Raw genomic sequence first — 24,438 nt, 5'->3', positions numbered from 1 at the left:
CACGTAGCCCAGGAAAGGGACGGACTCTTGTTCGAAGCAGCACTTTTCAAGCTTAGTGAAGAGTTGGTTATCTCGCAGGCCGCTGGAGGACACAAGAGACGTCCTGGTGGTGGCTAGACAGGTCTTGAGAGAAGACGAGAATATAGTCGATGTATACTACCACACACTAATAAAGCATATCGCTTAAAACCTCGTTCATCAGGTTTTGAAATACCGCAGGCATGTTGCAAAGCCTGAACAGCATTACAAGGTATTCAAAGTGATCATCGTGTGTGTTAAAGGCGGTCTTCCACTCGTCACCCTCGCGGTGACATGTAGTCTCCACGAAGGTCTAGTTTCGAAAAGATCTTAGCTCCTTGAAGCCTGTCAATGATCAGAGATGAGTGGCAGTGGGTAGCGATCCTTGAGAGTAATTTCGTTTAGGCCATGGTAGTCTATGCAAGGACGGAGGGAGCCATCTTTTTTCCTTACGAAGAAAAACCCTGCTCTTGCAGGGGACTTGGAGGGCCAGATGACCCCTTTGGCTTGCCTGGATTGCAGGAAAAGGCTGCAAAATGTTCTGGGTAGTTAAAAGAAAAGAGAAAAAAACTTGGATAAAAGGGGACAATAGTTACACTAAAAAGCATGAACAAAGAATGTAAAATGAGAGTGGAGGACTAGCCTAGTGGTTAGAGCAGTGGGCTATAAACCAGAGAAACCGGGGTTCAAATCCCACTGCTGTTCCTTGTCATCTTAGGCAAGTCACTTTACCCTCCATTGCCTCAGGTATAAACTTAGATAGTACCTTTTAAACAGGCGCACATATGTGCATGTTCATTGGCCCAAGGTTGCGGCCATTTTATAACATACACACATACAGGCACGCATATTATAAAATATCCTGACTGCACACATATGTGCGCAGTTTTAAGTAGACGCGCACCTGTGTGTGCAAATGGCGCTTCTTCTACTTAAGTGGGTGGATTTTAAAAGACACGCACGCCGATGCAATTACCAGTTTTACCAGTTCACAAGGAAAAGAATAGGACTTCCAAACCCCCCTAGTTTACCAGCCTCCCTTCTCCCTTGTTAGCCCTGACCCTTAAAACCCTGCTGATCTGTCTATTATCTTTATTTTGTAATCTGTATATAAGCCATTGCAGAAGTAAAATTACGTGGCAGGGAACCCAAGCACGCACTTGTGTGCATAAGTATTTGCGTGCTAGTTTAAAGTTAAAATCCAGGAACGCCCATGCCCTGCCCCGACCTTGCCCCATCCCTTTTTTTGAACTTTTCATTTGTGCATGTAGCAGCAAATACGTACATACTCAGGTGGCTTTTAAAATCTGTTCAGTGTGCGCTGTCCTGACCTATTCACGCATCCCCTAATTGATGCACGTCGGGCTTTTAAAATTCACCTTTTAGATTGTAAACCCTCCTGGGATAGGAAAATACCTATAGTACCTGAATGTAATCTGCTTTGAAGTGTTGCAAAGCAGAATATAAATCAAATAAACAAAGAATGCACAGAAGAGAGAAAATATACATTGTAACTAAGAAAGACAAAGACAAGCATCATGACTGACATTACTCAAGGAACATAGAAAAAGCACATGCCTTTCTAGTGCATGCAACAGAGTACTGCATCCAAAGCACAGAAAGGCAAAATTGCCACAGCAGAGACGTACATATACAACAAGACTGGGACAGAAGGGAGGGAACATACACTATAGAAATGTTGTCCCAAATGGCATACATAAACAAGACAGGGGAACACAGCAGCTGCCACACCAGCATACCAGATAGAGACAGATATCACATGAAAGCACACTTGTAGAAACACACATCATACTCCATGATGGACAATGACAGACATGTACTGGACATGGCTGGACCTCTAGGCCCTCATATCTTTGAGAGTCCTCCATCAACCAATGGGGGCAATTGCTCCATCTACTTCAGTCCCCTACCCAAAAGCCCTAAGTGCCTTAAGTGGTCAAAAACAGTCTGAAAAGCTCCTGCCTTCAAAAGCCCCTGGCTCAATAAATCAGTTAAATAAATAAAAGGTAAGATGTATTTGTAATATACCGTTTTTTAAAAAACACAAAGTAGTGTACAATCTAAATTATCAATAATGACAACACAGTCAAAATACAATAAGAAAAACGTTGCACACTATTCCTAATATTGAATAAAAAATGTTTTAAATCAAGAAATTATGCAACAGAGAATACCTTGAAAAGTTTAAAGTAAAGGACCATCATACCACCCCATGGATGCTGAATGTTAAGTTTGATTCTGTGTTTTCTCCACTGAAGGTCACATAAAATCATTGTTCCTGAGATAGAAAGTCTCGTTTTAAACAATTTTTTGACAGTTTTTTTGAATGCTTATAAAAAATTGTACTTCTCCTTGAACAGTGGGCTATGAACCAGGACCTTTCTCTTTCAATTGATGAAATTCAAAATGTCATAGAGACCTTACAACATAAAAATACACAAATAAAAATACAGAGTAACAATCAAAAGCTGTTGCGCTGCGATGGGGGAGAGCACCAGGGGGTGCTCACCAGCGCGGGATGAAATGTGTGCCCTTGCAATGAGACGATCCTAGGCTGGAACCCAGGGACCTCTACCGGACCTGCACGCCTCCTTGAGACCACCAATGCAATGGTGGTCTCTGAATGGTCCTCTGACCGTTCCCAGCCCTTTCGGACTCGCTGCAGGGAGCAGCAGAGGCAGCAGGCTGGGCAAGAGGCAGAGCTGGACAAGGACCAAGGTCAGGCTTGGACGAAGGTCAGATGTGAACAAAGGTCAGATGTGGATGAAGGTCAAACGTGGACGAAGACATGAACTCTGGAAAGGCAAGGCGACTAAAATCATCAATAAAACTCAGGATGGAGAAGACTCCGGATAGAGCCCTAACACCCACAGCCAGGAAGGAGGCTGCAGTGGCCAGAAAGACCTGCAGGCTATCCACTGGAGCACTGCCCGCTGGAGGTTAGGCATAGCCGGAGTCCAAAGCATTGGAAAGCTATATACAAGTACATGAGGATCCTTGGCTCCGACAATGGAGAAGACCCATCAGCGCCCTACACACCCCAGCGCCCTACACATCCCAGTCATGGACCACAGGGCCGCAGTGTGCCCTACCAACCCAGCCGGGCTGGTCGTGGACCACGCCGGGAGGGATCCGACGAAGCCTTGTACATCTGGACAAGACGGACATCAGATAAAGACTAGGGCAAGGAACATCAGGAGTGGAAGATCTCAAGGCTGGAATGAACCTCAGGAGTGGATGACATCAGGGCTGGAGCAGACGACAAGACAAAGAACGTCCAAGGAAGAGACCGGGAACAAAATGACTAAGAAGCTTCAAGAATGAAACAGGAACACCCAGCAGGAGCAGAGAACAGGAAGTCCAAGAGAGAACTTTCTCCTTGCAAAGGCTCAGCTGGAATGACTAAAGAACCCTTTTATACGGTGAAGCAGGAAACACCGAAAGCGGAGCTTGCAGGTGGGACCAGAGAGGCCACTCCCTCCTGGCCCTTTAACTCAGGCTGAGAGATGTGGGCCTGCCCCTAGGGGGAGAGGAAGCAGGAAGCAGTGCAGGACCCTGGACAGCGGCCCTGCTGCACAAAAGACTGCAGGGCTGAAGCAGAAGCTGGAACTAGGCCTCATAGCAGGCCCCGGCATCAGGGACGACACCCTGCTGCAGGAGGTGAATCGAGAGCGTCTCCGAGTGCCAAGCAAGCCAGGGGATGCAGGCCCTCTCCCCACGGAGGGCCTGAGGTAGGTTGGTGGCCTCTGGGCCACATGGGGACGTCAGGTGGCGGCTTCCTAGCCACATAGAAATAGCAGCGCGGCTCCTGCCATGCCGGTGATGACATCGGGGGTCAGGCCGAGCCGGTCTGAAGGAAAGGTAAGAGCCTGCTCATGACCCTGCCGCGAGCAGGATCACAACAAAAGCAATATACTTCAGCTTTAAATACAATCCTATATTTAATAGCTATATTTAAAAGAAGAAAAGAACCTCATAGATAATAACTCCATAAAATCAGAAAAAAGATTTGAGAAAAAGCTCCACATTTTGACAGGCTTCCTAAATTTCAAATAGTTTTTTTTTTCCGTCTCACTTCTAATGGTAAAGCATTCCGCAGTAAGGGTGCTTGATACTTGAAGGAAGCCTGTCTAGTATCTTTTAAGTCTTGAAGGAAGTCAAAGTGCCTCCCGCCTCTGTCATTTTTGCTGCTACAGACTAACACAACAATCCTTCTAGAAATTTTTAAAAAGAAGAATCTTATTAGTTGAATGCAAAGTTAAAGTATTAATTTAGATAAGACTCACTCTAGCAGGACAGATTGGAACCATCAACTGAGCAGACTATACCCTTCTCACACAGAAAGATAGGAGACAAGACATGTCAGGTTTTCCGCTTAAACACCCAAGAAGGTGCCATGCTGGGTTAGACCAAAGTCTAAGGAGCCCGGCATCCTGTCTCCAGCAGTGGCCAAGCCGGGGCTATTGTGCCTGACAGATTCCATAATGTAGACCTATTTCCTGTTGCTCTCTCCCAGGGATAAGGGTAGTCCTCCTTATCTCATTATTGCTCCTGAGCAATCAACTGCAGAAATGATGGCAGGCAGCAGTGCTGCTGGCTGACTTCCATCCTTTTTATTCAGGCAATGAGCATGTAGTGTCTGCATGTTTATACTGGGTCCATCACCACTGCTAGAATGGCATATTACCAACATTTCAATCTTCCAGATGTTGATTGGGACATCCCAACTGCAGTATCTTCCAGAAGCAGGGGAGATCCTGGATTCTCTGCAAGGAGAACTGTTCTGTCAAATGGTAACAGAAGACACATGGGGGGGGGGGGGGGGGGGGGGGTGGCGATATTAGCTCAGTGCTTACCAATGAGGACAGTATTACTGATGTTGTAGTGGATGATCAATTTCTTTGATTGGGTGACTTGAGAGTTGGATCAAGGGAGGATGCTAGATGTAGTGTACCTGGATTTCAGCAAGGCCTTTGACATGGTTCCGCAGAGAAGACTTATAAATAAATTGTGTGCCCTTGGTATGGATCCTAGAATGACTGGCTGAGTTTGAGGTAGTGGTAAATGGAGTTTTCTCTGAGCAGAAGGTTTTATTAGTGGTGTACCTCAGGGACTGCTCCTTGGACCAGTTCTTTTCAACATTTTTTGTGAGTGACATAATGGAAGGGTTGTTGGGAAAGGTTTGTCTTTTTGCTGATACTAAAATCTCTAACAGGTTAGACAGCCAGGAAGGAGTGGAAAACATGAGGAGGGTTTTAGTGAAGCTCGAGGAATGGTCTAAGGTCTAGCAGCTAAGATTTATTGCTATAAAATGCAGGGTAATGCATTTAGGATGCAAAAGCCCAAGGAAAAGATACATTATTAGAAGAGAAATTCTTCTAATCACAAAGGAAGTGCGGTTTTTGGGGGTAATTGTATCTGATGATCTTTAAGGTGGATAAACAGATGTATAAAACAACAATAAAAGTCAGAAAGATGCTTGGCTACATAGGGAGAGGAATGGTCAGCAGAAAAAGGGAGACCTCTCTTGGAATACTGTGTACAGTTCTGGAGACTGCACCTTCAAAAGGATATAAACAGGATGGAGTCAGACCAGAGGGTGGCTACTAAAATGGACTGTGGTCTTCATTCTAAAGCTTATGGGGATAGGATTAAAAATCTAAATATGTATACCCTAGAGGAAAGGTGAGATAGGGGAGACATTCAAATATCTCAAAGGTTTATATGCACAGGAGGTGATCCTTTTTCAATGGAAAGGAGGTTCTAGAACAAGGGGGTCATGAGATGAGGTTGAAAGGGGGTAGACTCAGGAGTAATCTTAGGAAATATTTCTTTGCAGAGAGGGTGCTGGATATGTGGAACAACCTCTTAGTAGAAGTGGTAGAGAGAGAAACAGTATCTGAATTCAAAAAAGCATGGGATAAATACAGGGTATCTCTAAGGAAGTGATGAGAATTATAATGCTAAATTAATTGGACAAATGGGCCAACTGGATGGGCCATAAAGTCTTTTTCTGCCATCTGCCTTGAATATTGTGTACAATTCTGGTCGCCGCATCTCAAAAAAGATATAATTGCGATGGAGAAGGTACAGAGAAGGGCTACCAAAATGATAAAGGGAATGGAACAGCTCCCCTATGAGGAAAGACTAAAGAGGTTAGGACTTTTCAGCCTGGAGAAGAGACGGCTGAGGGGGGATATGATAGAGGTGTTTAAAATCATGAGAGGTCTAGAACGGGTAGATGTGAATCGGTTTTTTACTCTTTTGGATAGTAGAAAGACTAGGGGGCACGCCATGAAGTTAGCATGTGGCACATTTAAAACTAATCGGAGAAAGTTTTTTTTCACTCAACGCACAATTAAACTCTGGAATTTGTTGCCAGAGGTTGTGGTTAGTGCAGTTAATATAGCTGTGTTTAAAAAAGGATTGGATAAGTTCTTGGAGAAGTCCATTACCTGCTATTAATTAAGTTGACTTAGAAAATAGCCACCGCTATTACTAGCAACGGTAACATGAAATAGACTTTTTGGGTACTTGCCAGGTTCTTATGGCCTGGATTGGCCACTGTTGGAAACAGGATGCTGGGCTTGATGGACCCTTGGTCTAACCCAGTATGGCATGTTCTTATGTTTTTATGTTCTTATCATGTTTCTATATAAATAGGCTTCCACCCAGTCTAGGCATTCCTGAATTTTGAAGGTACTGAGAGAAGCATGGATAATTACCGTACAAAAGTAAACATGACTTCAGACCTTTGCCTGTTTTTAACCCAAGGGCAATGTTGTTTTATATTCAAGTTACTCTCCTTAAAGGCACAGGGGATCATTGTCTACAGGCCCTCTAACTCCTGCACCTTTAAGAAGCTGCTGAAATGGAACATGATCCTGCTGTTGGGGGGGGGGGGGGGGTGTCACAGGCCCTAAAGTTGATGCTCAGTTGATGGTTCTATCTGTAAAGTAATACTTCCTTAGATTATGCCTCAATCTAATACCTTTCACCCTCATGCCTTGACCCCTCAATTCCAGAATATCCTTTGTGTTGAAAGAGACCCACCTACTATGCATTGATATCTCGGAGATATTTAAATCAGAGGTGTAGTCACAGGTGGACTACACCTCTGATTTAAATATCTCCGAGATATCAATGCATAGTAGGTGGGTCTCTTTCAACACAAAGGATATTCTGGAATTGAGGGGTCAAGGCATGAGGGTGAAAGGTATTAGATTGAGGCATAATCTAAGGAAGTATTACTTTACAGATAGAGTGGTAGATGTATGGAACAGCCTCCCAGTGGAGATTGTGGAAACAAGGACAGAATTTATTCAAGAAAACATGGGACAAGCACAGGGGAAAGAGTGGTAGAGATTATACAAGCAGGGCAGTTGTGTGGATCGGCAAACTAGACAGGCCAAATGGTCTTTTTTTGCCTTCATATTTCTATTTTTTCTTTTTAATTGCTCATTTTGTATTTGCAAATATATAGCTATAGGTTTTTGATCAGTTGTTATGGATGTTTTGTTTTATGATTGTGAATTATTTTTTCATGATGTATTAGTGGACTATAAATGATTTTTAAACACAAAGTAAAAAAATTAAACTTCAACTATAGCTCATTGAGATATAGTTAATTCTGTTGTGGAAAAGGCTTCATGAAGTACATTTTGTACACAGTTTTACTATATGCTAATAGATAATTTATTTATTTTATTTATTTAGTACTTTTATATACCGACATTCATGACACAAATCATATCAAATTGGTTTACACAGAACATAGGGTATTAACATTAACCACAACATAGAAGAAGAGGCAAAAGTTACAATAAAACAAGGGTAAAAGGAACTTGGGAGATGAAGAAGCTGTAGTAGATAGATAACTCGCTAGCTATAACAGATTATTTACAATGTTTGAAATGGCGTACTTTGATCAGTTGCATCATATATATCACTATATACATCTATAAGCATCTTATACCAGTCGAGGCTGCTATCAATAGTACAAGAGACGTAGGAAATTAAAAGGCGGATACTGGGGTAGGCGGGCTAGGGAGGAGGGGGGAGGAGCTACGCTAAGAGCGTGGAGGGTACGAGACAGGGCATGAGGTGATGGTTCAAGGAAAACGGTTCATGGATATGCTGTTCAAGGGAGGCAGTCTGTTTGGTTTGCATCAGGGTAGGCCTGTTTGAAGAGCCATGTCTTGACTCCTTTCTTAAAGTTGTGTATGGATGGCTCTAAGCAGAGAAAGGTAGGGAGGGAATTCCAGAGGGAGGAACCAGCGATGGAAAAGGCCCTTTCCCTGGTGATGGATAGATGCACAGATTTGAGAGATGGGGTGTGAAGGGTGCCTGCAAGGGCGGTTCTGGTGGGGGCGGTCAGTGGAGCAGAAACGTGGCATTTCATCTAGCCAGGTGTGATTGTATTTGTATAATGAGCTGTGAAGGATGGTAAGAATTTTCTTTTGTAAGTGGAAGGAAACGGGCAGCCAATGCAGGTCCTTTAAAATGGGGGTGATGTGGTCCCTTTTACGGGTATTTGTTATGACCCTGGCCATAGAGTTTTGTAGGATCTGGAGGGGTTTGATGGTGGAGGCGGGAAGGCCTAGTAGGAGGGAATTACAGTAGTCCAATTTCGTGAGAATGGTAGTCTGAATTACAGTACGGAAATCTTGAGTGTGGAGGAGGGGTTTAAGTTTTTTAAGGATGTTTAATTTGTAGAAGCCCCCCTTTAAGAGAGATTTGATGTGTGGTTTGAAATTTAGGTGTTGATCTGTGTGTACACCTAAGTCTCTTACAAATTTCAACTGGGCGTCAGCTGTGGCTGTGTTCAGAAGTGTGGGGTGGGAGATACGGTTAGGATGATTGGAGATAATGAGGAGTTCAGTTTTTGATGTATTTAGAGCTAGGTGGAGGTTAGACAATAAGGAGTTTATGGAGGCAAGGCATGATTCCCAGAAATGCATGGATTCGTTGATGGATTTTTGAAAGGGGATGATAATCTGCACATCATCTGCATATAAGAAGAACTTCAGGCCTAGGTCTGACAGTAGATGGCAGAGTGGCAGGAGATACATATTGAAGAGGGTGGAGGATAGGGAGGACCCTTGGGGGGACGCGATGGGGATGTTTGAGGATTCGTACTTATCGATTTTTACTAGGTACTCTCTATGATTGAGATAAGAGGAGAACCAGGATAGGGCTGTGTCTGTAATACCTATTTCTGCTAAGCGGGTCATTAGGATTTGGTGGTTGACAGTATCAAAGGCTGCCGAGATGTCTAGAAGGGCAAGTAAATATGAGTTTCCATGGTCCATGCATTTGAATATGGTGTCTGTCATTGCTAGTAATAAGGTTTCAGTATTACGGGCTTTACGGAAACCGAATTGTGAGGGGTGGAGGATGTTGTGGTCTTCTAAGAAGTCAGTAAGTTGCTTGTTAACCACCCTTTCAAGGATTTTAGAGATGAAAGGCAGGTTGGAGATAGGTCGGAAGTTAGCAGGGTCAGTGGGGTCAAAGGTGGGTTTTTTGAGGAGTGGCCTGACTACGGCAAGTTTGAGTGGGTCTGGGATGCTTCCAGCGGTGATAGAGCAGTTGATTAAATCAGCAATGGGTTTTGCAATGGTGGAGGAGATAGAGAGGAGGGTTTTTGAGGGAATGGTGTCTGAGATTTGGGTAGCTGGTTTCATCTTTTTTAGAATGGCCTCAATTTCCATGTTGGTGGTGGGGTCAAAGGATCTAAGATTGCTCTTATTGTCGTTGGGTAGTGGAGCGACAGGGGAGGGCTTGGTGGGGAAGCGAAGGAGAATGTTATCAATTTTGTTCTTGAAGTATAACGCTAGTTCTTCACATCTATCACTGGCGTTTGTGTCATTGTGTGTAAAGGGGGTGGAGTTTGTGAGTTCAGCAACGTAGGCGAATAAGGCATTTGAGTTAAATTGGTAGTCATGAATTTTTGCGGAGTAAAAGTTTCGTTTAGCTTGGAGAATGGCTTGACGTTACTTGTGTAGGGTATTGTTGTAGGCGGCTTTATGTGAAACAGATGGTTGTTTACGCCATGAGCGTTCTTTGGATCTCAGGTCCTGCTTAATCGTTTTTAATTCAGCAGAGTACCATGGTTTTTTTTTCTCAAAATGTGTGAGGGGTATTTCTTTGTAGATAATGGGGTAAGTCTCATTGGCTATAAAGTGGTCATATTGTTCCAGGAAGTAGTGCAGTATTAGGGTTGGTAAGGTCGAGATTGTTGGTTATTTTATCGAAGGCTAGGGTAAGCTCCTCTGTGGAGCAGGGTTTACGGAAAGAGATGATTTTGCTTTGTTTTTGTGGTGCGGGAAGGAGTGGTGTTGGTCATTAGGAGGACATTGATGAGGAAGTGGTCAGACCATGGGACTGGGGTAACTATAGGTGGGTTAGATGTTGTTATGTGAAAATTAACGAAGATGAGGTTGAGGGTATGACCTGCTTTGTGTGTGGGCTCGGTGATAATTTGTCTGAAACCCAAGGCTTTGAGAGTGTCCAGTAAGATCTCGCAGGAGAGGGTGGCAGGGCGGACAACCACATGTAGATTGAAATCTCCAAGTATAATAGTAGGGGTGTCTGCTTTGATATTGTCAACAAAGTATTCAATGATGGGGGAAGGATCATGTTCGATGAGACCGGGGGGGGCGTAGAGGCAGACCTGCATGGATTTGGATTTAAACATCACAATTTCCAGTTTAGGAGGGGGATTGGAGGTTTGGAGTTTGAGGTTGAGGCTTTTTTTTGGCTGCCAGGAGTAGCCCTCCCCGTCTCTTTTTTGGTCTTGGGACAGAGAGGATGTCGTAGGTCTGTGTCGGGAGCTGATTTATGAATACATTATCTGTGTTTTTTAACCAGGATTCAGTGATGGCACAGATGTCGGGATTGGAGTCCATAAGCAGGTCATATAATGAGCTGCTTTGCATAATTTTGCATCACAACAACTCATTAATTTATTAGAAATTTGCAAGTGTAAATGTGCAAAATGGTACTTTGTAACTTTCAAATGGGTGTGTGGGTGCACATATATATGTGCATGTGTGGGAGCGCAGCCACATAGGCGACAATTGTTTATCCTGTGCGCACATACACGTGCATGTTTTTATTTATTTATTTATTATTTTTATATACCGACATTCGATCTGAGATATCACATCGGTTTACATTCAGGTACTGTAGGTATTTCCCTATCCCCAGAGGGCTTGTTATAAGATAGTCCTGGCATGCATATGTGTGCTCCTAATTTTACAAGTGTGTGCACACAGTAACGTAATGTTGGCTTTGAGCCACGCAAATGAGGGAATTTTAGAATAGGCGCACATCCACGCCCTGATCAGTTTCACCAGTTTGTCTGCCAGCTTGCCCAGTCTAGAGCTAGGTCCTCCAAACCCCCTGGTTCTTTAGCTTGAATTCCCCCCGAGTTAACCCAGACTTCTCAACCATTTCATAGATGCCTGGAAATTGTTTTATTGAGACTTACACCTCTTCCATAGCAAAAGTAAATTTATGCTCAAATATACCTGGGTGCATGCCCAGGTATGTAGGTACATGTGCTCACATCCCTGGGCTCCGCCCCAGAACACCCACATCCTGCCCACACTCCACTCACACCCTGCCCCTTTTTTCTCATTTACCAGATAAATCACGCATCAGGACTTTGCGGGCATGTGGGCAACTTATAAAATCGGGTGGACACACATGCTACCTGCGTGCCCATCTCCCGAGTTTGGCATGTGCCTGGCTTTTAAAATTTATCTTTCTGTGAACCTGAAGAATTTCACAAAATCTGTTTCTTATGCTAAAAATTCAAATAGTGGGCCGAATTTTAAGACCTACATGCGGGCGTAGATTTGTGTGCACAACCCGGAGCGCACAAATCCACGCCCGATTTTATAACATGCGTGCGCAGCCACGCGCATGTTATAAAATCCAGGGTCTGTGTGCGCAAGGGGGTGCACGCTTGTGCACCTTGCATGTGCCGAGCCCTAGGGGAGCCCCGATGGCTTTCCCCGTTCCCTCCACCTCCCCCCACCTTCCCCTCCCTTCCCCTACCTAACCTGCCCCCCAGCCCTATCTAAACCCCCCCTTACCTTTGTTAAATAAGTTGTGCCTGCCTCCGGGAGGCTTCGGTCCCGCCCCCGCCCCATGCCTGGACCACCCTGCCCCGCCCCACTCACTCCCTGCCCCTTTTTTCAAGCCCCGGGCCTATGCAAAATAGGCTTGGCGCGCGTAGGAGTGGGTTTTCGGGATATACGCGCGTAACCCTTTGAAAATCCGCTCCAGTGTGTGCTGTCACAAATAAGGTGCACAGTTTGCCATTTTTTGCACATAAAACAGACTTTGCAAATGTTTTCTCACGTTACTATATCAGCCACTATGTCATCTATAAAATTGTAAAGGCAATCCAACTGTAACAAAGGAAACCCAAGAAATAATGAGCAGATGGTATAAATAATTACTGTTTGAAGAATATATAAAAACAGATTATTAAATTAATAAAGGAGTTAATGAGGTAATAATTAAGGAATGAAAAGACCGTTCGACATTGGCATCATTAAAAATGTATTTATTATAAAATTCTTTTACAGTAAACACATTTGTGAATAAATGCTCATATGTATATACATACACACTTTATAGAAAATAAAAAATACAAAATGTTGAAAACCTGATGTGGCCATGTTTTGAAGGTGGAGGGAAGGGGTGGTAGAGGGAAGGGGTGCTGGTATTGGGGGGGTGGGTGGGGTGGGGTGAGACCGAAGGTCTCAATAGGGGGAGCTATATGTGGTCTGCCTTTAAAATATGGCGGCCCTAGGATATGGAGCTTCCATCTCACATTCTTTATGAAGGTCAGCTAAGCCATTGTATTTTTCCCCATAGTATATCACTACAGGAGAAAATACTGTATTAAATCACTAACCTAAAATACATAGTACCATAGGTTAATGAATCCCACGGCATTTTCTTCTCATGGGAAAATATTGCAGCTTAGTAAATAAGAAAATAAAACTTGCTATACTGGGTCAGACCAAAGGTCCATCAAGATCAGTATCCTGTTTCTAACAGCAGCCAATCCACTGGTCGCCCTTCTTTGTAACTTTTCTAATTCTGCTATATCTTTTTTGTGATGTAGTAACCATAACTGCACACAGTACTCAAGATGAGGTCATACCATGCAGCGATACAGAGGCATTATGATATTCTCTGTTTTATTCTTCATTCCTTTCCTACTAATTCCTCACATTCTATTTGCTTTCTTGGTTGCTACTGCACACTGAGCAGATTTCAATGTATTATCCTTTTCCTGAATAATAACTCCTAATGTGCAATCTTATATTGTGTAGCTGTAATTTGGGTTATTCTTCCCTAAGCAAATCACTTTGTTTCATCCACATTAAATTTCATTTGCCATTTGCATGCCCAGTCTCCCAGTTTTTCAAGGTCCTCTTGCAATTTCTCCCAATCCTCGTGTGATTTAATAACTTTGAATAATTTGGTGTCATTGGCAAATTTGATCGCCTCAGTCATTATCTCCCTTTCCAGGTTGTTTATAAATATATTAAAAGACCTCATAATATGCTCTGTTTATGCTGGAGCAAAATCCTAATCAAAAGATAGATTTGTGTATTTGCAAGCAATAATTATATACTTTTATCTTGCCATAGGGCATCAGTGGTCCTCCGGGCGAGACAGGTTCAAAGGGAATTCAAGGAGATAAGGTAAGATGTGCCCTTTTTGTGGCTTTTGTGTTAAATAAGGTATTGTAGAGCACTGCATGCATGATTTCATTCATTCATTCATTCATTCATTCATTCATGTTTGGTAAATATCATTGTAACATGATGAAATTTTCAAAATGGAACCCTTGGTTTACATCATTGGATTATGGAGGGGTCTTTGGATTCTAAAGCAATGAAAAAGGAACTGTTCTTACCTTACAATTGATCAGATTGATTAAGGCTGCTTGGGAGTTTTCACACAGTGTCAAACACAATTGTTTTAAATTTATCTTGAAGACCAAGTGCTTGTGCAGGTGAATTTTCAAAGGAGTTATGCCTGTAAATGTAACATATTTTCATAGCAATTTTCAAAAGCCATTTATCTGCATAAGTGCACAATGCAGATAAATCCTATGGACAGTTCAGTGGCATGTATTGTAGCAATTTTCAAAAGCCCACTTACACAGGTAGAGTGCATTTATACCTGTAAAACCCAGTTTTAAGCATGTAAATGCTTGGGAAAATCAGGCCCTTAAAGTACAAGTGCTGAACTTGTGATATTGAAGAAAAATATTTGTACTGCGAGTGATGTAGATAAGATTTTAGGCCAGATGAGCTAGGGACTTTTCCCATAGATACAAAATTGGATAAACCCCTTTAATTCATCTGACCCTTGGTGAGGTAACTTTTTCAGTGGGAATGAATAAATTATTAAATATTTAAGTGTTCAGTATGCATTGCAGCTGTGAGTGAGTTCTGGATGGTTTTATAAGATTATATCTATGAGGCTGATATTCCGCAGGCCGGTGAGCAAGAAAGTTACCCTGGTAATTTAACCAAGATTTTCAGTGGAACTTAGCCTGGTAAGTCTGCTACGGAACGTACTCAGGTAATTTTACCTCGATAAAACTATCTGGTTATATTTAGGTCCACTTTTTCCCCAACAAGACTTTCCTGGCTAAGTTTACTGTTGTGGGTAGGAAAATTGTTGATTATTTTGTCATAAATTACACACTACACTTATTTATAAGTATAGAAGTTTTACTTATAAGTCTGAGAATAAGCAATAAAGGCATACAAGATTAGAGTTTGCATTAAAGAATATATACACAAAAATACTTCCCCTCACAGTTCCCAATGTGAGTCTATATATCTTTGGAGATATTGTCCAAAGCTATTCTTCTGAGCTTTTTTTTCTCTGATTTCAAATAGCTTGTCTCATGTTGCTCTTTTTAAGTTAATTCTTCTGACCTTTGCTCTAGTTTCTTCTCTGGGCTACTCCCATGTGTTCTTGAGGTCCCCAACTGTATGTTATTATCACAACAGCAAGCAGTTAGGTGTGGCCAAGTAGCTAGTGTCCTGTTTTCATCTGATATCTGCATAGTTAGCCTCCTGAATAACTGCTCTTTAATATATCTGATCTCATGACTTATTTTGTTGCAAGCAAGCTAAGAAAAATGGCATATTTATTCTCAAATCAAATAATTACACTAATATCAATGATTTCTCTGCTTCATTACTTTCTATTGTGGTACGATATTCTTCCACAAGCTAACTCCTTAAAATAAGTTCCCACATGTACCTGGCTACTGATGAATATTGGTGCTAGCCAGGTAAATTTTAGCCATGCCCCTGGACAGTGGTATGTGGCGACATTCATGATAGGGGATTCACCACCTCTTGCCACTCAGAAATGCACCAAGGGCTTGGTGGCCCCAACCCCACAGCTCTTGCCCCCTACAAAAACACCATCACCAGTATCTCCAATTCCCTTTCTCCACCTATCCTCTGCCAAGCACCAATCACCCCCATTAATTTGTTTTCCCTTGCACATTGTGCCCAGCAGCATTACTTTCTCAGTCCCTTCTCCTCACTTCTCCTTATCTTCACCATTTCTCTTCCCTGCTATGCCCCACCGAGCACCATTTTCCCTCAATCCTTTTTTCCCTCTGCATTCTGTGTCCAACAGATTCTACCTCTTTCTATCTGAGCCCTATGCCCCCTCTTCCCCCTACTCTCCATTCCCCTTTTTCCTGCCACCTCAACATTTTCCACTTTCCTCTTTTCCTCCTGCCCCCATCCCTTACCCAACCCCCTGTATCTGTTCCCTTATACATATTGACCAGAAGCTCCCCAAGATCCATACCCTTTACCCCTTCTCTCTTTCCTATTGTCCACACTGCTCATCTCTCTCTGTTGTGCTTCTCTCACCATGCTTATCCTCAACCACACAGAAAAAAATCCCCTCTTATCTTATATTTGGCCCGTCTCTCCCTCTAGTGGTGTCTGTGTGCAGCTTGCACTACTGCTGCTCGTGCCCACTAGTGAGTTGCCCTGCATGATTTTGCATCACTGCAGCTCATTACTGGGCAATTTCAATACATTTTTATTCATAGCAAACTGGGGGGGGGGGGGGTGTCATTCATCAAATTCTGCTAGGGCCTTATCACAGGCATCAGGGCCCTAACGCCTGTGAAAATGCCATAACGCATGTTATAGATAATGCATCACGAGATGCATATGCAAATTTGAAAAATTTAGTCAAATGGGATGAGTTTGGGCAAAGTTTATGAAAATGAGGGGTGCTTAACATTGTGTGCGATAGCATAATGCACACTATCATGGGTTTTAACACCGGAAATTACACCCCTTTTTCTGACGTTATGCTCTCTACCTAGCTGCTATCAAGCTAGGTCAAGAGTACAATGTACAAATCTCATCTTTGTGTACTTTCCAACACTCCAAACCACATACAATCTTCACTGGTTTACTGTGCTGTTCGTACCTCTGACTGTGCATATAAAACTGCCCCCAAAACCTAGCCCACCACCAAATTCTCACCCCAAGTTACTAGTTGCCCCTCTTACAGTGATATAAATAGTTTACTTAAATGAGTGCCTTATAAAGAGTCTCTCGCCTATATAAAATAGCACACAGTGTGGTATCTCAAAAATTTCCCTAACCACACTCTTTTTTTTTTTAATCACAAGTGCTATTCATGCAAAATTTATAGCAAAATAATGAATTTAGGTCCAAGTTTGTTTAAAAGTATGATGTCCAATTATGTGTTTTTAAAGGATTGGTTTGGGAGGAGTAGACTTGGGGGGTCATCATGCTTGTTGAGTTTAATTATCAAAATCTTTGGGAGGCTAGGGTGGGGGTGCAAGGCTGAATATTCTCCTAGGGTGACTAATACCTTTGCATCAACCCTGCCCAAGAGCCAGCTGGCAGCGTATGCTTCTTTTTCTTCTGCAGTTTCTGCCTCCATTGGGGCTGCACAGGCCGATTCATAGTGCCTTATCGACCTGAACAGGCCAGTGACACTGCCCATAGCCACCGAAAACAAACAAGGCTCTTGCAAACCTGGAGCTGCTAACCCCCCCCCCCCCCCCCCCCCCCCAATGTGTTAAAGGCTGAGTCTTTTGGGGATTCACAGAGATCTAGCTGGTGCTAACTGCATGCCACTGGCCCTGAAACACCCCCTTCCCTGCCTTTTTATCCAGCTACATTTTGTCTGGGTAATGACTTACCCAGATAAAATTTTACCAGCCAGGGGGTAAAAATGTCATCTCTGGGTTTGTCTGGAGACCTCAAAAGTTGCCCAGACAAACCATTTTGAAAATAGCGAACTTTATCACTTGCAAATAACAAACCCGAGCATCCAACAAAGTCTAAAACTAGAATGAGAGAAAGTAAATCAGTACGTCTTGAAGAAAGTACAGTTAGTGAGGTCTAAGGTACTTGCAGAATATGTGCCAGGGAAATCCCTTATTGTTGCAGTTATGCTATCCAGATACCTACTGTCAGAGGGGGTTGCTGCGGACACTGAAGATGATGTGGAAGCACATGGCAAAAGCAATCAATGCTGCCATATAGCAATTGGTTCTAGAAGGAGTGGGTACCCAGCTGGTACCTTAACCAGAAGGAGAAAGGAGGAACTAGGCCATCACACTGGTGTTCTCTTAGCAAACCGCTAAGGCGATACCCACAAGGGAAACAGAAGAGGAGAGGAGAAAATTGGAGAGTAAAGAGCAAGCAATAGATCCCGGGTATTTCAGGGGCTAGAAGGATCCTTTCCAGTTTGCCTAGGGAAGCTTCACTTTCCATCCCAGGAGAAAGAAGGGAGGACCTGCAGCGAGGCAGAGAGAAGAATAGAATTTAGCCATCATATTGAGTGTGTGCCTCTCCCTTTTTCAGACAGACCCAAGACAGGGTTACACATACTTTAAATTAAAAAAAAATAAAAATTAAGAATGAATTGGAAATGCTAACCCAATTCTCATCAACCCAGTGTGCATTTGTGGGCATGTTAAAGGAAGAGAGGAGAGCTGGATGTGATTTGAAATAATATACTCATTCCTAATAGGTATGCCTTTCAGCAAACAGAATCTGACATAAGAAAACTCTTTTGTGTTCTTTACAACTGTTATTTTTTTTTATCTTTCTCTTTGTGGTTTTAATTTTGAGGTGATTGTTTTCTTGCAAGGCCTTTAGGCATGATAAGTTTTTTTCAGAATTCAGTTGATTTAATTTCTCTGTGTTGATTCCACAGGAGTTTTTCTGTCATTGTTTGGAAGTCGTGGTTTGTCAGTCTCCTCTTTAATGTGTTTCATTTCACTGAGGAGACACAAGAAATGAAAAGCTCTATTAGCTTCTCTTACCGGCATTTTCTTTTTTGACACAGCCATCCTTTTTGTAGGTTTGCAATCAGATGCTACTGAAGATTTGCCTGAATGACTTGGCAGCCTTTTCCATCTGGTTCCTGACCTTTCTGGCTTTAAACATGTTGTCTGAAATCTCAATTACATTCTAAGAGCATCCTAAAATGTGAGACTGTTTTACTAATATGGAAAATAATTCAGAATAAATGAATATTTTAGAAGAATAGCTTTCATTCTAACAAAAATAAAAATAGATTCTTAAATGCCACCTAATAAGGGTCATCTCATGCTGTTTTGGAAAGCACTAAAGTTGGCAAGTAGATAGTGACATTTTAAAAGTGAGGATGTGTCACTGCACTGGGAAAAAGAGTTTTATATTTTTATGTAGGAGAAACTTGGAGTTTGAGCCTAAGAATTTATAATATAGTTCTTATACCACCTTTATCCAAAGCTGTTTTGAGATATTGTATATAATTATTGTTCAGTTAACAGTTGTTCTATTTACCTGATGCAGGAAAAAAGCTGATTTGATGTCAAGATCTGAGCCATAAAACTAGATAATTGGATTATGCACATCTGATTAATATGCCTCCATTAAGTATTAACACAACCCATGTAAGACTGCGAAGTTTAACATGACTCAAGAAGTGAAATTAACCCAGCAGTCTTAGGTGGGCCACATTAACACACAGTGGGTCTTCATGTCCATGATCTCCAAACTCTTGCTACCCTGATGTCTAAATTGGAACTCCAAACCCTCAGCCTCCTTCTCCCTGAAGACAACTTTGGGCCTCTGAGCTCCTTGAACGCCTTTGCTCCCTCCAAAGGCAAATTTGGGCTTCTGGGCCCTTCAAACCTCCCACCCACTCCTAGACTTTACTCACTCCCCCCATGTGCAGGTCTAGCCTTCACCAGCAGGAGAGAGCTGGTTTACCTTCTGCTGTCACTGCTGCAAAATTCAAAATGGCACCGCTGTGTCTCTGACCCACACCAAACTATAGAGGCCTAAACTTGACTTGGGAAGGAAGAGGGTATCGAAGATATGAGGTGTCAGGGAAAAATACATGTTTGCTGAGTTTGAACCAGGATCCAGCTGGTTCAGAGCCGGGGTTTTGCTCATTGAGCCACCAAATATTTCAGACAAAGCCAGTGCCACATTAAAGATAGCCTGTAATATGGCCCTGCCCCTTGAGGATCTGGATTGGTCCTCAGACGGAGTGATGGGTCACCTCTCTGGTGTTTCCAGCATTTAGTCTGCTTGGAGGCCTATTGAAAGCGTGGGATCTGGAAGGAGACCTGTGAATTTTCCAAGCCATGTATTGATGTTAAGCTGTATTGTGAAGGTCTTATTTATTGTCTACAAACTAAAGTCTTGTCTCCGTTTGTGTTGTGCTGTTTCTGGAAAGAAGCAACTGTGCAAAGACCCAGACTGGTTGCTTGGACCAAGCAGTAAGCCTAATCCTTGATTATGATTTACCTACAAATCACCTGCAGTGCATAAGTCAGGAGCTGTCTTGTGTTTACATTTTGAAATAAAACCACTAATGCAGCTTTCATCATATGTTATATGTGGTGCAAGGGCCTTTGGGCCTGACATAGGGCGAGGGCCTGAACAATTCATCTTTTATTTTGAGAGAGCGGAGGTGGCTAGGAAGCGTTCTCTGAAGCAAGTAGCCCTTTCACTTTGGTAAGGTTAGAGCAGGGAAGAATGAACTCCCCAGTGTGGAAGCATTAACATGGTCAAGCTCTTTTTAATGCAGATATGTTAACACTACCATGTTGTGCATCCCATTATTTTAGTACAGTGACCATTAAAGCCCAATGTGCCACCCATGTTTGAATTGGCAGGAAATTTGTGTTAATCTGCTGCTTTTAACGCAAGTTGATATATGGACCCTGTAAGAAGATATTTGGGAGCTAACTGGTGAAAAAAAGACAATATTATTGTGGCCTGAAACATGATACTCTGGGCATGCAGGAGGAGGAGACATCATTGATCCTCCATTAAAGCCCTCAGAGAGGCTTTGTTCATCCAAATAGAGATATGCATGTGACTGGACCCCCATGTCCATCACTATATGCCTTAGTTCTAGTTCCCTGTTTCTAGAACATGTTGAGCTATCCATCCCATCTCACCCTCCTCACACTGAGGAGAGCTGGGATTGGTTACTCAGGCCCTTTATAACCAGCCATTTTGTGGTTTAAGGGGAGACTAGTTTCATTTAGAGCAGCCACCAGAGAAGCAAAATGTAGGATTTTCCCCTCCCTGTTGAGGCCTCCTGCCTCATCAGGTTTCCCCTTTTTTGCAGGGGATTGACCTCTGGGCATCATCTGCCAGAGGATAACTAAGTATTTAGTTCAGTAAGATACATTTTTTGCTGGATTTCATTTGCCGCAAAAGGGCTCTCAAGCCAGAGGACCGGTGAAAGATCTTTCTGAATGAGATTTTTGATGGCCGAAATGTATCCTGTTTTTCAAGAAGGAAAATACACCTTTTTGTTGTGAAGAGGTTTTAAACCACCCCTCTTCACTGGGAGCCTGGCTGGATCAGCAGGTTCCCTCCCAAAGACTTTTCAGCCTGAGGAGTTATCCTTTCAGATTCGCTTAATGGAGTCAAGGAAGCGCGAGAAGCCCCCATCTGGATCTCCACTAATGTGGGACCAGGACACAGGGCTGGGTGTTCGGGAAGATGCTAGAAGGGGATCCCTGACCTAGGAATCCTGGATAAGCTGCTGGGGAGCTTTGAGTGCACAACTGAGACCACCATGGGAAGCTTAACCAGTGTGCTGAAAGAAAAGGACACCTACCCACGGTGAAACACTCGATCTGTAAAGACATCATCTGTAACTGCATACATATTTGCCTTTAGAAAAATCAGTAAATTATTATTTAACTCCCAGCACCTGGTCCTGTTTGGTTATTCACAGCATCTCCCTTCAGGGAATGTCACAGCTACAAATACACCCAATGGACACACTAAGGTTTCTTTTATTGACTGGGTCATAGATGAGAGTCTCCCCCCTAGAAAGAATTCCCCCCAGGGTTCAAGAGTCAAGTTGGGAAATCAGCTAGCTAGAGCAGCCCCAGAGATTATAAATGTGATTGTGTGCCCTTGGGACTAAATACCCTGGGTAAGGGGTAAATGCATATTGATTGTTTCTGGGAGCCCTCATTTTTGCTTGGGTCTAAGACTGGCCTAAGTTGGGGTGAGAGAGCTGCAACAGTCGTGCACCTTCTATTGCTTCCCATGGAGTATATATGAAATGTAACATTCTTTTATACTTTGGGAGTTCCATATTTAGACAGTCCAGAAAGCAAAGTTATCAAAATAAACTTATCCAGCTAACTTTGGAGGTATATTCAATAGTGCAGCCGTACTATTGAATATAGCTGGCTATCTTAAAGTTAGCCAGCTAACTTTAGAACAGGTCTTTGCCCCCACCAGATTTACTAGGTCATTCGTCAAGCCGCATTAGGGCTCTAACGCATTTTATATTGTGTATATCGTGTGATACACACATTCGTTTGCAACTCCCCACCCAGATAACCTCTCCTATTTCAATTACCTTCTTTGCATGTGATTTGCATGCATAAATATTGGAAATGCATGCAAAAAGATCATTAATAGGCAATATTATGCAAATATTTAATTGCAGCCAACTGAGAAAGTGCTCAGTCATGATAAAATAACAGCACCTCCTTGAAAAGCATTAGATATGCAGCAGGAGGCCCGGGACCCTAACATGGGTCCCGAGGCTCTCACCATACATTTAAAGCAGCAGGCAAAAAAAAAAACATGGCCAAACAGGGAGGTTGGGCGGGGGGTCGGTGCTGATCCCCATTTCAACCTGGGAACACCAGTTGAAGTGGCAAGCAGTTGAAGACTAACAAGCTGTCTCCCTGCCATATAAGCTCTATGGCCAGGGTTTGAAACTCGATCACATAGACTGCTAGGGACCGGGAGCCCTGGCGCAGATGCAGGAGATCAGAGCCCATGGTGGGCAGCCACTTGGGCTTGTCAAAAACTTGCTTGAAGGCAGAGAAAAAGTGCGGCAGGTCCTGGAGGAGTGGTTCTGTGTGCTCCCATAGTGTAGGGGCCCAGGGCAGAGCCTTACTGTCGAGGAGGGAGAATATGAAGGTTGTCTTTACTGTATGATTAGGAAAAAAGGTGTTGCTTAGAGGGCAAAGGGCATATAGCACTGGTTAAGAAATCCCCAGGACCATTTAGGATCCCCAGCATAGCGGGATGGCACTGGCAGCTAGAGCATAAGCTGGTTAATTTCTAGGGGTGGCAGAGGGGCAGCAGGTATGGACAGGGTATCCAGGCATGTGGCAAGGTGATTCATATCTGCGACCAGTAGTTCCAAGGCTGTTTGTAGTGCCTGCAATTTCTGGGTTAGGCCAGAATAATCTTTTAATGTGGCTAGATCAGCTGGGTCCATGGCCTTGGCAATCTGTTGCAGATGTGGACCCTTAGGTTGAGGTGGAGTTGGTACTACCCACAAAAATAACTAGTTATTACTATAACCATTTGTTGTCAAAATTCCCATACAATTTTTATTGCACTTACGGTTAAAAATTAACTTTATTTTATTAAATACAAACCACTATCCCTTTAAACTTTGCAAAAAATTATTTATCAAAGGAGAAAAAGACTTCGGTACTGGCAGAGGATCTGATTACCTCAGAAACCTTTTTTGGCCAGTTATTGCAATCACCGGTCTTTTAACCTCCTGTTTTTTATTTTTTCTTTAAAAAAGGTTTTTGGCTGTATTATTGAATCTGCAGTTGTTAACTCATTCAGTGTTTTTTCTTTTTGCAGTTCTCATTAAAGATGATTGTAAATTTTAGCATAGCATTTCATCAATCAAAACAACAAACAGCCTTCAGCTGATTAACTTCATAGCCCCATAATGAGAACGAGAATTATTTGTAACATTCTCTTATGTAAAGTGTTATCCCGACATCTTTGAACAACCAGGCACTTATCTCTCAACTTGCTCTGTGTTACTCATTTTCCTTAGACAAGTAGGTGCCTTCCAAAATCACCAATTGTTAATTTGGCCGCCGCCAACGTTTCACTTTAACGCTGCATCAGGGCGGACTGATTCTTTCTCAACCCTTGGTCTTGTTGGTCAGTGGCAGGTGGAGTTCTATCATGGACGAGAAGCAGGCAGTGGTCAGTGGCAAGCAGAGCTTAATCAGAGTCAAGCAGCAAGTCTGAGTAAAAAAACCAGAGATACGTCCAAGGAAAACGCAGGGCACAGAGGCAGGCAGGGAAGCATGGAACAGCACAGGCGGGCAGAGAAAGACACTGAAGGACTGAAGGCTTGAAGACAAGGAACTGAAGACTCACTACAAGAAGATGAAGAAGAACTGAAGACAGGAAACATAGACCAGCACTGATGAGACAAGGAGCAGGAATGCTGGAAGAAACCAGGAACACAGGAACAAAAAGCAAACCAGAACCACAGGAACATGCAGAGGCAACTCGTTCTACCAACAGGTAGTCTACCTATTGCCAAAGCATGGAGGACTGAGGGCAGGACCCTGTTAAGGGTAGAGTGATGTCTACCAGAGGGGCCAAGGGGATTTTCATGCCATGGTCCCTTTAAATTCAGAAAAGGGGCTCATGCACCTAAGGAGGATGCGCCGCATCCAAACCTCTTGGGACATGACACCTTTAACCAGGCCAGGCAGGAGGTAAGAGTGGCGGTCCACGTGGGAATTTCCCGCGGACTGCTGGGCTTAACATTCATATTCATCTGAATGCACATCCCTAATTTTAAACACTGTTTAAGATTGTCCATCTAAAAGCTACTTTTTAACTGAAAAATGTTGTTTAAGATTCTTCCTAAAAATTCCCTTGCACCTCTGGATAGAATTTCATTACCAAGAGCCTTATATGATATCATAAACAGGAGCTGATTTGTCCGTATTGATATGCTTCAAGAAAAAAATCACATACTGCTGTGCATGATATTCATGACAATCTTTTGAACATGGAG

The 24,438-nt window shown here is 42.9% G+C and overlaps 1 protein-coding gene across 2 annotated transcripts in view; it reads left to right on the top strand.

Annotated features, from left to right (window-relative positions):
- COL28A1 (collagen type XXVIII alpha 1 chain) overlaps positions 1 to 24,438 on the top strand; it is a 352,774-nt gene that overhangs the window by 79,297 nt on the left and 249,039 nt on the right. For both annotated transcript variants that reach the window (XM_029588942.1, XM_029588943.1), the window contains exon 11: positions 13,716 to 13,769. In XM_029588942.1, the coding sequence (XP_029444802.1) occupies positions 13,716 to 13,769 (54 nt within the window). The remainder of the gene's footprint in view (positions 1 to 13,715; positions 13,770 to 24,438) is intronic.

Source organism: Rhinatrema bivittatum, chromosome 2, assembly GCF_901001135.1.
Source record: "Rhinatrema bivittatum chromosome 2, aRhiBiv1.1, whole genome shotgun sequence".
Taxonomy (NCBI): domain Eukaryota; kingdom Metazoa; phylum Chordata; class Amphibia; order Gymnophiona; family Rhinatrematidae; genus Rhinatrema; species Rhinatrema bivittatum.
The sequence above is the reverse complement of the archived record's forward strand: the minus strand, read 5'-3'. Positions and strand labels throughout refer to the sequence as shown.